This window comes from Zingiber officinale, chromosome 4A, assembly GCF_018446385.1.
Source record: "Zingiber officinale cultivar Zhangliang chromosome 4A, Zo_v1.1, whole genome shotgun sequence".
NCBI classification, from domain to species: Eukaryota; Viridiplantae; Streptophyta; class Magnoliopsida; order Zingiberales; family Zingiberaceae; genus Zingiber; species Zingiber officinale.
In genome coordinates, this window is record NC_055992.1 from 30,536,554 (window position 1) to 30,551,729 (window position 15,176).

The 15,176-nt window shown below is 33.1% G+C and overlaps 1 protein-coding gene across 3 annotated transcripts in view; it reads left to right on the forward strand.

Annotated features, from left to right (window-relative positions):
* The window catches only part of LOC121969770 (dol-P-Man:Man(7)GlcNAc(2)-PP-Dol alpha-1,6-mannosyltransferase-like), an 86,823-nt gene that overhangs the window by 20,073 nt on the left and 51,574 nt on the right, over window positions 1–15,176 (forward strand). For all 3 annotated transcript variants that reach the window (XM_042520012.1, XM_042520013.1, XM_042520014.1), the window contains 5 exons: window positions 5,252–5,293; window positions 5,396–5,441; window positions 6,538–6,624; window positions 14,005–14,060; window positions 15,030–15,147. In XM_042520012.1, the coding sequence (XP_042375946.1) occupies window positions 5,252–5,293; window positions 5,396–5,441; window positions 6,538–6,624; window positions 14,005–14,060; window positions 15,030–15,147 (349 nt within the window). The remainder of the gene's footprint in view (window positions 1–5,251; window positions 5,294–5,395; window positions 5,442–6,537; window positions 6,625–14,004; window positions 14,061–15,029; window positions 15,148–15,176) is intronic.

Genomic DNA, 15,176 nt, shown 5'->3' on the forward strand with positions numbered 1-15,176 from the left:
AACAATTGAAGAATATTTAGAGGTTGACACATATTTAGTTTAATTTTAAATAACTATGTGGATTAATCTAAAAGAATCAAAACAAAAGTATAATTGAATGTCTAAGCAAATTTAAAAACTCATGAATGTGTTTTAATCCAAATTAGACCCAAGGGAAATGTTGATCCACTTTTTAATCTAAGACAAGTTAAATTATTTGCTCTAACCTTTTTGAAGACATTGAGCAATTTGGGAAAGCCCCTATCTTGTTAGGCCCCTCTATTGGTAGTGCTCCAACTTATAGGCATCACCATTCAAGCAAACCCATTGGATTTGTCATCCAATGAGTAGCAGTGTTGTAAATGGCAGTAGGCGGGGGCAGTCAGTGGCCGCGTACCGCCTCTGTTGCCTAGGCATTTCCTCAGCTGCCTAGGCATCGCCTCGACCATTACTTTTTTTTTTTTACTATTTTTTATACATAATATTATAGATAATTATTATTCTTTTTAATATTTATGTTTAATAAAATATATTAATTAAAAATTTAATCTAAATATTTAAAAATAATATATATATATATAATGGGATAATTTTATTAGGTTTTAATTAAGTTTATTTAAATTATTCCAATCATAGCTAAGAGTTGATTAAGATTATTAACCTAAAGTTATTTAATTAAACCTTAAGTTACAACTTACCCACATACTTGGTTTCAATTGGACGACGAGTCCAACACATCGACGTGTTCGGTCCATTCACTGGACATGAGCAAAGCCTGTGGCCTGTCGTCGAGCTCGAGCAATGCTTCTGGGCCTATCTCTAGGCTCAGATGATGTGTCCAGGCTCATGTGGTGCATACGAGCGCGTTGTGGTGGCGCAACGGCGGTGGCAGTTCTAGGTACGACGATGACGGAAAGAGGTGAGTTATCGCCTAAAGTACTACCTTAGCCTAAGGCAGTGTGGTTGATGCCCACCTCCCGCTTAGGCCGATGCCTAGGTGGCTATCTCGGCCGCTATTTAGAACACTGATGAGTAGAGATGAATATACACACCTTTAAGAAAATAAAAACTCTTTAAGTTTAATTGTTATACTAAGGGTTATGTGGCATCAAAGTGCTCACATAAAGGCTTAGCCTTAGAAGATGAACATAATCTTAAGGACAAAGTATCGTACTTTTTGACTCTAAGTAGTGACAAAGAAATTGCCCCACTTGACGAGCACTATGAAAATGTGGAAATTGAAAAACATAGGACTTAATGTAGTGCGTTGCATTCAAGGTTTAAAATTTTGAGTTATGCCCAAGTTTTGATTTATAACCGGAGCAATACAATTTCGATATCATATTGTGCCGTGTTGATAGTTTCGATACTTCTAAAATATAAATATTGATTGTTATAGACATGGAAGGATTAAGTAGGTTTAAACTAGATTTAATTTTGATCAATTTAAAATTAAATTAAATTAAATTTATATATACTAATTTAATTCATAATAGTGTATTTTATAAGGTTAAAAATTATATATATATATCTATTTAGCTTGTGAATAGATGGAGGGAAAAAATTAACCATCTTTTAAGAGTTTTTTGTTTTTCTTATTTATCTTATGAGCGATGAAGGAGGGAAAAAAATAATTATCCTTAAAGAGGTAAAGAGATTTTTTGTCTCTTTGTTTGCCCTTTGAACAAATGAAGGAAAAAAAAATTAATGTTCTGGGAGGAAAAAATTAACGGAGGCAACAAAATTGAGAGATGCAAAGGAATAGAATAGGAAAAAAATCACTGTTTAAAAATAATAAAGAGTGAAAATGAAAATAATTAAAATATTTTGTAGAGCTCGTAGCACCCTACGAGTTCATGAAGTCACCGCGAGGTCCATGGTTTCCTTCGCGACTTCGTGAGGCCATGTGAGGTCATGAAGGATCTCAATTACTTTTGGGATTTTGCAGAGGATACCTCGATGTGGCAAAGGGTCGCAGTTGCCTCTATGACCTCGCGAGGCCACTGCAAGCCTCGTGAACTTATGCCGTGCCTGTAGGTTGGTGGGATGGTAAATTTCGCTTGTGTTAACAAGCATGACTCAAAATCGTATACCATGGTTTAAATTTCATATCATGCTGGACAAAATGGGTGAAATTTGTCATTCAACCCGTCCCTCAATAATGGAAACACAGGTCGTGGTAGGGTCACGAGGCATCACGATCCCACGATGATCTCTGTGGGATTGCGGAGCCTGCCTTGTTCCACGGAGATGGCCGCGGGGTTAGGGGGTGAAATGAATCGAGTTGGTTTGCGAGCTTTTCGAGCCGACTTGAAAAATATTCGATTCGTATTCGAAATTATTGAATTCGAGCCGAACTCGAACATGCTCGATAATTTTTTTTAGCCGAATTCAAAGTTTCAAACTCATAATATTTTGTTCAATTGTTTACGAGCCACTTGCGAACCGAACTCGAATCAAATTTTAATTATTTTTACATAATTTTAACTTAAATATATTCAAATTAAGGTTCGAATAATTTGAATCGAATTCGAACTCAAATATCAATATTTTCATATTATTCTGCTTGATTTGATTAGTTTGCACCCGTTGTGGGGTGCCACGACCCCGATTTTTTTTTATTTTTGTTTTCAATATTTAGGTTAAAATTTTTATTTTTTATTAATATAGTTTATATTAAAAAATATCAAAACCATATCATCATGACATGATACAGTATTGAAACCGTATCGTTCTAGTTATAAATTGAAATTTTGACATATGTCAAAATTTTAAACCATAATTGCATCCTTTTCATGCCCATGTTTGATGACATATAGAAACACACTAATACCTTCCACACATGCAAAATAAAGGTGGTAAGTTGTGTAAAATCGTGATAGACTACAGGAGTTGCATGAATGCATTTTTCATATGGTCCTTTTATAGGATTCAAGCCACCCTTGAGCTATACCTAAGCCCCTACAATGTGGTATGGATAAATGAGAGCTTTTCACTTACATAAATATGTTTGGTTCATATAAAGATGGCTCCATGTGAGGGTAAAATATGAATGATGTTCTTCCTATGATTGTGACCCATGTGATCCTTGGTAAATCCCTTCGTTACTCTCTTTGAATTTAGAAAACACATACATTTTTAAGTACATGACCAAAGTATCCGAATATACCTTGCTAAGCCTAGTGAGCTTGAGTCTAGACCTAAGCCAACAGCCAAACCGACCAACCCTCAAAACAGCGCCTTCATCTTCTCACAGCCTCAATTTAAAAAAGGAAATGAGTTAGGACTCTTGCTAGCATCACTAGCCCAAAACCTCACAGTTGACCCTAGAGATTAACCAATAGGCCTGCCCTCTAAAGCTAGATAGATATTAGATAAGTTCTAGGATATAACTAGTGAAGAATTACGCAACAAACTCCCATCTATGCAAATGATTGACCACACCATTGATATGGTCCCACATCATAATTGCCAAACCCACCACATTGTCGTGTGAATCCCCTAGAACATGTTGAATTGAATGAGCAAGATGAAGGACTCTTATAGAAAGGCTTTAAGGGACGGTTCCTATCGTATTGGGTGGGGGGGGGGGGGGGGTGACACTTTTCAATTTGTTCACTGTTGTCTGCAATTTGAGTTAGTATAATAGAAATAGATATATATAAATAACTCAAACACAATCACACCATAAACAATTTTACGTGGTTTGGAACCCTTAGTTCCTACTCTATGGTTTATGATCCTGATTCGTTAGCTGGAACACTCTCGGAATCCTGCTACTTTTCTCTTTTTTGGAATCCTTATGGAGATGGAGAAAAGTTACAACAATGACAAACAAATAGAATACAAGAACAATATAAATTTTTATTAGTCAACTGTAACTCTGAATTCAAACAAACCTCGAATTTGATTGCTAATGTATATGCTTGTAGAAGCTAATATGATCTGAACCAAATCAATTGACATTCCCATTTTTTTTATGTCATATAATATCAAGACAGAGGAACTACTAATTGATTAGGAAATTAAGAATAGCTGAAAATTTTCTTTAAGCTACCTCTGTTCAAAGAGCTGTCATCTGTCACAATCATTGCAAAGTAACCTGAAAATTTTTACTACACCTTAACAATGCTTTAGGAAAATGTCTTTGTTTTTAGGATGTAGGTCATTTTCAGATTGTGCTATAACAGATTGTTTTTTGGTATGCTCTCTCATAGATGGACTCCATGCCAACTGCATTGTTTTGGGAGATACTCTAATTTCCCAGAAGAACAAGAAGACAGTTGCACTTGCCTGGTCAAGTGCATAGGTGAAGTATAGGGCTCATTTAGATCAAACTAATAATGTCTTAGTTGAGACATAGTCACTTAAAACAACTGAAGATGCACTATGACAATTTGGTTGACATGCACATAATCTTTATTTCATGAGAAAACAAAAAAATATAAACATTGATAGCTACTTCATTAGAGATAGTGCAATTTAATTATTTCATTTGTGAGCTTCATTGATCTGTTAGCAGATTTTCTAACAAAATCTTTTGGACGTTTTAGAATTGAATATTTCCATAGTAAGGTGTGTCTTTGTAATATTTTTAAATCAACTTGAGGGAAGTGTTTAGATCTAACTGCAAGTACCATATATTTTAGGTGTAAATTTTGATGTTGCAATAATGAATATATGTATAGATAGAGAGGGCTACTTCTTGGGTATCATTAGGATTTAAAATATCGTTACGATGCTAGGTGAAATGGTCATTTCGATAACTTACCAAAACGTGATGCTACTTGGCACATACAATCTTTTGATGTGCCATTGTGTCAATCATATCAATGAGTATTATTTTATCACAATATTTTACACCTCTGGACATGCAACAATAAGGTGAAGGTGAGTTAATATAATGTTATTTTTTTTAGCTTGTCCCCATATATGAAACAAAATTTGAATTTAAGTATATAATTGTGTTTTTTTTTCCTCATCTCTTTTCCACCTTTCTCCTTCAATTTGCTATTGGCACCATACATCAGAACGTTGGCACAATTCTGAAACAATTTCATTTCAGTCAAAAATCGAAACTCCGGCACAATTTGAGATTTTTCAATCTTGGATATCATACTCGATTGACTTCTTCATTGGCCAAATCTTTGTTTATACAGTTATATATCATTTTTAGAATTCTCAAATAATACTTCTGTTAATTATATGTTCTGATTTACATTTCTCTGTTGCTTGATCCGGATGGTGATGATCTTCTCCCTCTCTTTATTAGGCAATGCATGATTTTCTTCATCACCATCATCATATACCGAAGGTAGTGTGTCTATTTTCTCATTTTTTTGGTCATTTTTGTACATTTTGCATTTATGAAATATCTTTTCCATACTGGATTAAACTTTATGTACTGTTTTTGAAGTATGATCATTTGGAGTTCCCTGGTGCTGTACCACGTACTTTTATTGGTAAGTCCTGGAAACTCAAAAATAATTTGTTGTTGTCTCAATAGACAATCCTATATCATTTTTCTAATGTTACGCTTTGAATAACAGCTGTTACTTGTTTTAGATGTTCGTGCTGTTTAAGTTGAATTTCTATATCACAACTAAGTTGTTGATGGTCCAAATACCTTAGTCGGTTGTCTCATTGGGTTATGCCATTTAATGCTAGCCAACATTGTTTGTGTTCTTGTAGTTTAATAGAAGCAGCTGCTGCTGTTCCCTTTTAAATTTTAGGTTTACCAAATTCACTAGTTCTAGCTCTGTGTTCCGGACTTGCATGAAATTATTCCATAACATTTTAAGTGCTTATGCAGTTTCATGAATATACTGAAACATTCCAAATAATGCATATTTAAGTTGTTTCATGGAATACTGGACATTCCAAATGCATATGCCGTTTCATGGAATACCCCATGGGAAAATTATTAGGTTGTCATTTTCTTTGATTCTTCCTTTGTCAACTATATTGTTATAAATGTTTTGTCTGGACAACTTAGAGTTCTCAGAAATGTTTACAACCTAACAGGATAGGTTGTGCGTCATTTTGTACTTTTTGATCTATTTAGTGAATAGTAAATCCAATTATTTGCTTCGTTGCTATTGGTAGTGGTGTTCTTGTTCTTCTTTCCATAGATTTATCTTTCTGGGCTTCTCTTTATTGACAGTGAATTGGTGCCTGATTTATTATCTATAAGACAACCTTATGAATAAAAATACGTGATTGTTCTGCTATCTGTCAGAATTTATTGTTTTATTAACAGAAAAATGAAGTTTTTTTAGACAAAAAATGACTTTTTTATACCATATTATTGTGGTCTGTCTAACTCTAAAATCTTCTAAAATTATTATAGATTTCAGTCTCCAGACTATTCTCTACTGAAACTCAAAATATTTGTTTGCGACTAGCTGAAACTCCTAATATTGCAGCTAACCAAGACCTATATGCTTTATGACTAGTGCATTCTGTTTCTTAATGATTGGCATGTGCAACTGATGGATAACTTCTGCTGACATATTTCTAGCATTAATAATGTCAATATTATTTGTCTCTATCATTCAGGTGCCCTGATTGTGTCGGTTTTAGCATCACCAGTGGTGGTCCTGATGCATTCCATTCATCTGTCAAAAGCATATGGTCTGTTAGCAGGTACTTAATCTCTTGAACATTCAAGTTCTGTAGCTTGTCCAATTTTCAGTCATTTTTTTGAAACTGTGAAGTTTGCTGCAAAAGATATTTGCAATTGGGCCGTGAAATATAGGTAGCTACCTTTACAGCACGGTCCAATACCTGTTGTCACACTTTTGGACCCAACTCCCTTTGTCCTTGTCCTTGAATAAGGGAAAAACAAAAGAAATTATAGTTATGAAAGTGTTTTTCTTTGTTTACCCAAAGTCAAGATTGGTTTATCGATTTTGTAGAAATTTTTTGGGCAATTTTATTTTCCAAAATTAGGCATAATGCAATTTCCTTCTATGGAATCAAAATAAATGATACACATGTCTTCTCTTATGAACTTGAGTGAAGTCATGGCCCAGATTGATGCTTGTTGGTGAGCAACATTGGATCTTAAGAGGCAAGTGGGGTGCACAACAAACAACAAACATGGTACATGATGACCAACAAGCAAGGTATGGGGTTACTAAAGGGTGGATCTCAGCAGATCGGTGGGGTCAATTAGATGGAGGAGCTTAGGTGTGCGAAGGTTGGAGTTTAGCAATGGACGCAAATAGGGGCTCAACGGTGAAACACAAGTGGAGGGAGCCTGATGGCAAGGGTGGAAACGGGTGGGCTGGTTCTTGAACATTGGTGGTCTAAATAAAAAAACGATGAGCAACTAGGGATCTGAGATGAGCAAGGAAGATTGGGTGAACTTATTATTTGATGTCTCCTCTTCTTTCTCTCTTTGAAGATAGGGTAAATGAAGATTAAGGAGTTCATTTCCTTTCCTTTCCCTTCCTTTCTTATCTTTTCATTTCTTTAACCCTCCTAACTCCCACTACAGAGTAAACACAGCATTACCATGATAAACACTTACTAGTAGACATTTATAAGTGATGGCTCCTTCTTGAAGTACTTAGTCTATCAGAAAGGACCCCAAATATATGTAGTGTTGAACTTTACTAGATTGCTCTCTACATGTTTGTTGAGATTCAATCTCATAAGCTAGAGCTATCTTCTTGAAAGGCACCTATTGATAGTGCACTTCACACTTATGCTTTGCGTCAAAGAGCTTGATATAGATTGCCTTATTTCTTATTCGACAAATTTAGAGATTTTCTTGGTGCAATAATGGATATCTCAGTAGATATTTTTATTGTTTTGAATAGTATCTTAAGCGGTTAGGTAGTTGACAAAATCGTCAGGATTGATTCCCATATTTACAATTTTTTTAAAAAAATTTTATGGTTTAAAAGATTGTTATAAACTTATTATTATCTTTTACTTGGTATTATAAATGATATAAAATTAGCTACATAGTAGAATAATTAATTTTTTTATAAGGGGCTTATAACCACTTGAACAATCCTTTTTACAATTTTAATTTCTCTGCATGAGGTTCATGATTCTTGTTTTGGACACAAAAACTTGGTTGCCATAGTGAAGGTAAAATAATGCGCTATAGCTTGGGTATGAAAATATATTTCTTGTTAATGCTTATCTGAAGAAGGAATTAGGGGTCGAAGTTCAATTAGATATATAATTTTGAACTCTAGTTTCAAATAGTGATTGTTATTGGTTGGCATTGATATATATACCATTCAAGTCAACAACTGCCATTGATATTGATACCATGTTGCGAGGGTAAATGTTGTCGTGCTGCTTCTATCATAAATATTAATAAAACGAATTTGGTAGGTATTAATTTATGATAAATAGAATGAATTTATTTTAATATTATTTTAATGTTGATTGCCTATACACCCCAACTACTGCCTAAGTATTATGCAATTGGCTGCCTACCACTTAAAACTACAATTTTAAAACCTTGGTCGGTGCTATTTTTAGCTTTTGCCTCTTTAGTTTGACCAACTTTGACAAGATTGTAATTGATAATTTTTTGAATGTGTGTGTGTACAACATGTCAATTAAGATTAATATAGGCAAGATTTGAGGATGCATATGTGGATGCTTTTTTGGAAAAAAATAGATGAAATGTGATTCCCATACTAAAAAGGAGTATTAAGGGAATAATTGCGATTTTAAAAAATCCTATAAAGATGGTATGTGGGCGATCAATTAGCCTCGTATGTTCTCTATTTTTCTTTAAAAAATAGTGTTGTAAATAGCGGCAGGTGGTGGCGGGGCAGCCGCTGACGGTCTTGGAAGCCTAGGCGGTTGAATATTTTTTACTATTTTTTATACATAATATTATAAATAGTCATTATTCTTTATGTAATATATGTAATTAAATGATGTGTATGCATAAATAAGCTTCATACAATATAATATAATTTATATAAATGGCATAAATAAATATATAAATGCAACTAACTAGATAACTAATAAAAATTCGTCACATATTAATACTAAAAAAGTAATATCATTACTTTTACCAAAAGCTCAATTTTAAAATTCAAAGTTTCAATCCAACGTGGAAACAAGCCAATAATGACTAGACTAAACATAACTAATCTTCTAAATCATCTACACATGCAACTATCAACTACATCCATAATCCTCTCATCATCGGACTCAAAATCAACATCTTCGTTCTCCTCCTTTGATGTTTCTAAGTCCTCTTCAAATTTTTTAATGGGAATGTTCCTTGCACTCCTCCTTGGTTGTAGCACTTCATCCACTCTTGAGGCCTCCACCACCATTCTCCAAGTCCCGAACCCTGTTAACCTCATCTTCATCACCACCATCAACAAGCCAATCTTGAGCTTCACTAGCTTGAGAGGAGAGAAGTAAATCTCTGCCCATTTCTCATTTACTCTTCTTCTTCATAAGATTGACATTGAATTTGATATATCAAGATTATTCAATCTTGATATCTTGAGCCTATTCTTCTTTTTAATATGTATCTAAACAATTAGAAAATTATTAAAAACTAATAAAAATAAAGGATATATAACATAATTTATAAAGTACTATATACCCTTTCAAATTGACTCTAATTTCTTTCACATCCTGATGAACTATTTGTCAAATAGAGAAATCTCGTCATTTTTTTTTTTTGTAAGTTTTGAGTGTCACTACCATAATTGGACCACTATCTAACTTTAAAAAGTAAAGAGAAAAATAAAAAACCAAAAAATAGGTAAAAGAGACATGTATGTTAGTGAATAGAAATAAAAGTAAGAGATGTACCCGTATTAAAGTCATGGTACACATCCACCTTTTCATTTGCTGCAACCGCTATTTTTCTTCTAAAATTTCCGAATTTACTCTTATAATTCAACAATTCATCATTAGAAATAGTGGATTGCATGTCCTCGTCGGTGGAAAAGATTCTCTTAACACAATTCAAGAACTTATTCATAACTTTGGTGTCATTTTGTATGCTTGGATCTTTGAAGTAAAAAAATCGAATTCAACAAGTAAGCAACATAATGCAAAGAACTATCAAGTCTACCCTTGGACTTCTCATCAATAATCTTTAGAGGTCACATTTTCTTCTTTTTTGAAAGCCTTTCTAATCTCTTCTTTGGCTTGTTTAAGTGCACCTAATAAAAAGGCCCCATTGAGGTGTAAAACTTTCACTAAAGAGGTGAAAACATTCAAAGCCAAAGAAACACCATTCTAAAAAGAGATACTTGTTATCGTCGCCTCAGCCGCTTTCTCCTTCACACTACTTAATTTTGTTCTGCTCCACTCCTCGAATATAAACATAAATCTCAATTGATCTTTTTCGCTTTTGAGACTTTCTAAGGTAAAAAAAGAAGTAGCAAATATAGTCACCTCTTACCTTACAATATCTCTCTTCTTGGTATATTCCATCATAATAGCTAAAGTTCTATGATGTGCATAGATGAATATTGCTAAGGTTTTTACTTTCTCAAGCATTTCGCTAAACTTGGGTAACTTTCCAATTGCTTCAAGCATGAGGTTGATTGTATGAGTCGCACAAGAGGTCCAAAAAAAAATTTGATATTGTGTAACCTTCAACAACTCTGCCGCCGCTATATTGTTTGTGGCATTGTCTGTCACTACTTAAATAACATGTTGAGGGCCAATTTCGTTGATGTATTGTTCTACAAGCTAAGCCTTGGTGTGTGCCTCCATGGATTCTTCAATAGAATTAAGGAATGAAGTGCCTAGTTTGTAATTAACACAAATTCATAATGCCTCTTTTGCGATTCATCCATGTATCGATATTAGACATCCATTTTTCATCCACTCTTCTTCATGCTTTTTTATAGATAATTTGGTAATCTCAATTTCTTGCGTCAAAAGTGGCTCTCTTAGAAGATATTGACTTGGAGGTTTGTAACTCAGGCTGAATTAGGCAACCGTCTCTATAAATTGTCTAAAACTTGATTGTTTTGCATGAAATGGAATCCCTGCCTCATAAATCCATCTTGCTGGTACTCATGCACATCATTTGTAAACCTTAATTTCAATGCATTATTTATGATTTGTTGTCTTGCCTTTGTTGGATCAATTGTAGATGTCCACTTATCAATAGGCTCGAGGTGCTTTGACTTCTTTTTAGAAGAATCTCCCTCCACTTAACAATCATCATCCTCTACATCAACAACTATATTTACTTCCGCCCTCTCTTATTTTAGTTCTTCCACCCTTCCTCGCTTCTTATTCTTGCTATTTTCATGATAAGCTCTTACTTTTTTTTTTTGTCTTCATCGAATGCTTTAGCACATGCTTCAGCTTATACTACAATACCGACAATATGATACTTTATCTGATAAACTCCTCCCTTAATAAGCCTCTTACACAATTTGCATGTGATATAATCTTTTTTTTTTTTGCAATACAACACCCCGTAATCCCAAACAATATCACTAGATTTTCGTATTATTGCCATCTCTGGTTGTTTCTCATTTTCTGCCATTAATCTTTAATAATTAAATAAAAAATCAAAAACTGTAACAAGAACTTACTAGAAATATATAAAAGCTAACCTATTGTGCTAGTGGCGATGGCGCGACGGTGGTGGGGGAGGGTTTAGTAGGAAGGAGGTGAGTTGTAGGTGACTTAGTCGGTTGGTGGAGTTATTTTTGTTTTGGAAGGGAGAAAAAGTGTATTAATATATCTAGGGTTTTTAAATTTTGTTGACTTTGACCCCCTCACCTACTATCTTGACCGCCTCTCCAGCTTCGCCTCGTCTTTGACCGCCTAGAGCACCGCCTAATGCAAAGGCGGTGCGATTGATGTCCACCTCCCACCTAAGCGGCCGTTTCGGCTACCATTTAAAAAATTGTTAAAAAATAATATTAGTTATGTTTTGACATACAATTATCATATGGGTTATGTAAAATGCATATGTTGGAGCATATTAGTCAACTTTTTTGTTTAAAAAAATGGGTTCACATCTACTATACAACACATCAAATTTATGAGTTTAACTAATCAATATAAATACTATTTACATATAATTTTTAATATATAATATAAATTTTAAATATTCTTGAAATACAAATAGCACATTTAGAATTACAAGAATAAGTTTAAGTTGTGAGAATTTGAATTCACTATACATCTATATAAATATGACATAAGCAATATCCATAACTCATCAAATCTCCAATTTTGTAACAATTTAAAGTTGAAGACCCATCGTCATGACATGCAAATTCTCGAACTAAATGTCTCTGCAATAACTTCAAGTGATTAAGACTATTTTATTAAGAACAATAATAATAAAATAAATTTTGAATTTATATCTTGCTCTAGCTGCTATAAAATTTAATAAGCACCAAACATCTCATGAGAAAGAAATATGAATTTACCAATTAACACCTGAAATATAAAATCGAGCATTTATAGCAATAAAATATTGATAAAAAAATCTTTTTAATTAATAGACACTAATATTTAAAAAAGAAAAAAAACCAAAACTATATTGGCATGACATAATATGCTATCAAAATTGTATCATTGCGGCCCACCATCAAAACTTCATTACGGCTCCATATTTTAAACCTTGATGTCACCTTTTGGCTTCACTTTGTTATTGATTTGGAAAATCTTCCATGTTCGGTATATATATAATTATGAATATATGTTCACTGCTAACTGGTTGTTTAATAGTTATTACCAACGTTTGAAATGTCGTTTCGTGCCGCCCGGCACGAACGGTTTTTACCGTCTCGGCGGCGCCGGAGGAGACGCGGGATGCCTCCGTCGGCGCCAGAGGAGACGCGGGACGCCTCTAGCGGCGTCCCGCGACACCTTCGGCACCGAAGGCGTCGTGCGCGACGCCTTCTACAGCGCCGAAGGCGTCGCACACGATGGCTTTTGCTGCGCCGGAATCGTCCGGCAGGTTCGCCGGACGCTTCCGGCGCCGCTGAACGCCCCTCGCGGGATCGCGGCGTGATCATCGCGGCACGATCTCGCGTACTGCCGCGAGTTTTTTTTTTCTTTCTGTTTTTAATAATTATTTATTTTATTTAATTAATTTAAAGAATTCCCAAGGAGGATGTGCGAAGGATGTGTGATATTTCTAGGAGCCTTTTATAAATCCTAATTAAATTATCCTAATAAAATATATAAAAAATATATTTAAAATTAAGATAAATTAAATAAATTTTATTAATTAATATTCTGAAAAAATAATATTTTAAATTTCATTTAAAAATTTTAAAAAATATATAATAATTCTTATTTATATTCTAATATATTTTTTATTATTTTAAATTTCATTTAAATTTTCAAAAAAATTCTAAAATTTTTTAAAAAATTCTAAATTTTTTTAAAAAATTCTAATAAATTATATTTATATTCTGATATTTTTTTAAAAAAATTTTTACTTGATATTTTTTACTATTTAAAATATATATTATTTAATTAATAATTAATTAAATGAATAAATAGTTAATTTATATAATTATTATTAATATAAAGTAATATCTTGTATTAATTTATATACTTATTATTATTATTATAAATATTTCCATTTTAATTTGAATTATTAATATATCAATTCTATTTTAATTATTTTTTCTAATAATATTAAATTATTCAATAATTGAGAACTTATAATAAATCAATATACAACTTATTTTTATATATACAATAAACATATTTATCTTATAATTACTATAGATAAATAAAAAATACCGAAACTGTATCGGCACAGCACGATACGATACCGAAACCGTATCGTTCCGGTCTGAGACCGAAACCTCGGCACGGGTCGAAATTTTAAACCTTGGTTATTACCTTGAAAATTCTCTTATATTGCCAGGTACACATCAACTGCTACTTAATATTTACCGTGTGGTATAATAATCTGATTCCTTTCTGTGCCTTTATATATTCAAGATTTTTCTTGGCTATTCATTCTGATGAAGCTTCATGGTATAGCTGCTTTTAAAATGTTGATTTTTTTCCTTTCATTTTTAGTTCGCTTCATGTTGGGCTTCATTGTTCTGTTAGCTCTGCGCCTTTTTCGAATACAGGTAGTACTGATCTTTTATACTTGAATCTACATTTCAAAGTTGGAGAGAATATTTTACTATCTACATTTGATTCTTTTTGGATGATTGTTAACAATTTTTCTCATCAATTTCCATTTTAGAGTTGCACCAAGTGACATTGTAGTTAACTATTTTAGATAGGAGTTGAGCAACATAACCATTATATGAATTATAGGTTTTAATCTCCAATTTGGGTGTTGATTGTTCCATGCATCTTGAAAGAATTAGTTTTTTTTTTTTCAAAAATTTAGCATGCTAATCAGAATTTTCTTTAGAAAACTTGAATCCTTCTTCAATCTTTTCAATCATTCATATTTTGTTTGATTTAGGTTTTTACAATGGGTTACTAATTATAGTTCAAGATATGGCATACATTCATGAGATTATTAAGTAAAGACACTGCCTAATATAAATTTGTGAGGTTTTCCTACTTTATACTTTTCAAATTTCCAAAAAAGGTTGGATGTTTTTTCTTGGTTATTACTTGTGTGAGCTCATTGTTGGGAATAGAAGCCCTAAAAGCTATAGGGAAGTAGCGAATGCAGTAACATGGTGAAGGAGTTTTATAGTTAATTGTTCTCTGTGATTTAGGGATAGAAGGATAAATTTTTAATACTAGTTGGTGGCTCAATAAAGTTTCCACATGTTTCTCTTTAGAGGAAAGAAAAATAAGTTTGGGTAGAGAACAACTATAGCTTTTGCATATTTATACCAATGTATTGTGTGTCATTCCTTGACTACTATAGTTTCTTGTGAAAGGTTTTACTTGAGCTCCAGAAGGAATCTAAGTGTAACCAATGATTATTTATTGGAAAGTTTCTTTTCTATTAGACATTGGGATAATTACATATTTCTATTTAATGAAAGACATCTTTCTCCTTTTATGATGTTCACACAAAAGTTTGTTATTTTTTCAGTAAGTTCAATATGGCATTTCCACTCTTTTTACAGGTGAGGAAGAAATTTGGATATCATGTTGAGGGATTCTTTGCCGCATTAACAGCTATACAATTCCACTTGTTATTCTACTCTACACGCCCTCTTCCTAACATACTATCCTTTGGTTTAGGTGCTCACTATTTCCCTCTATATTCTAAA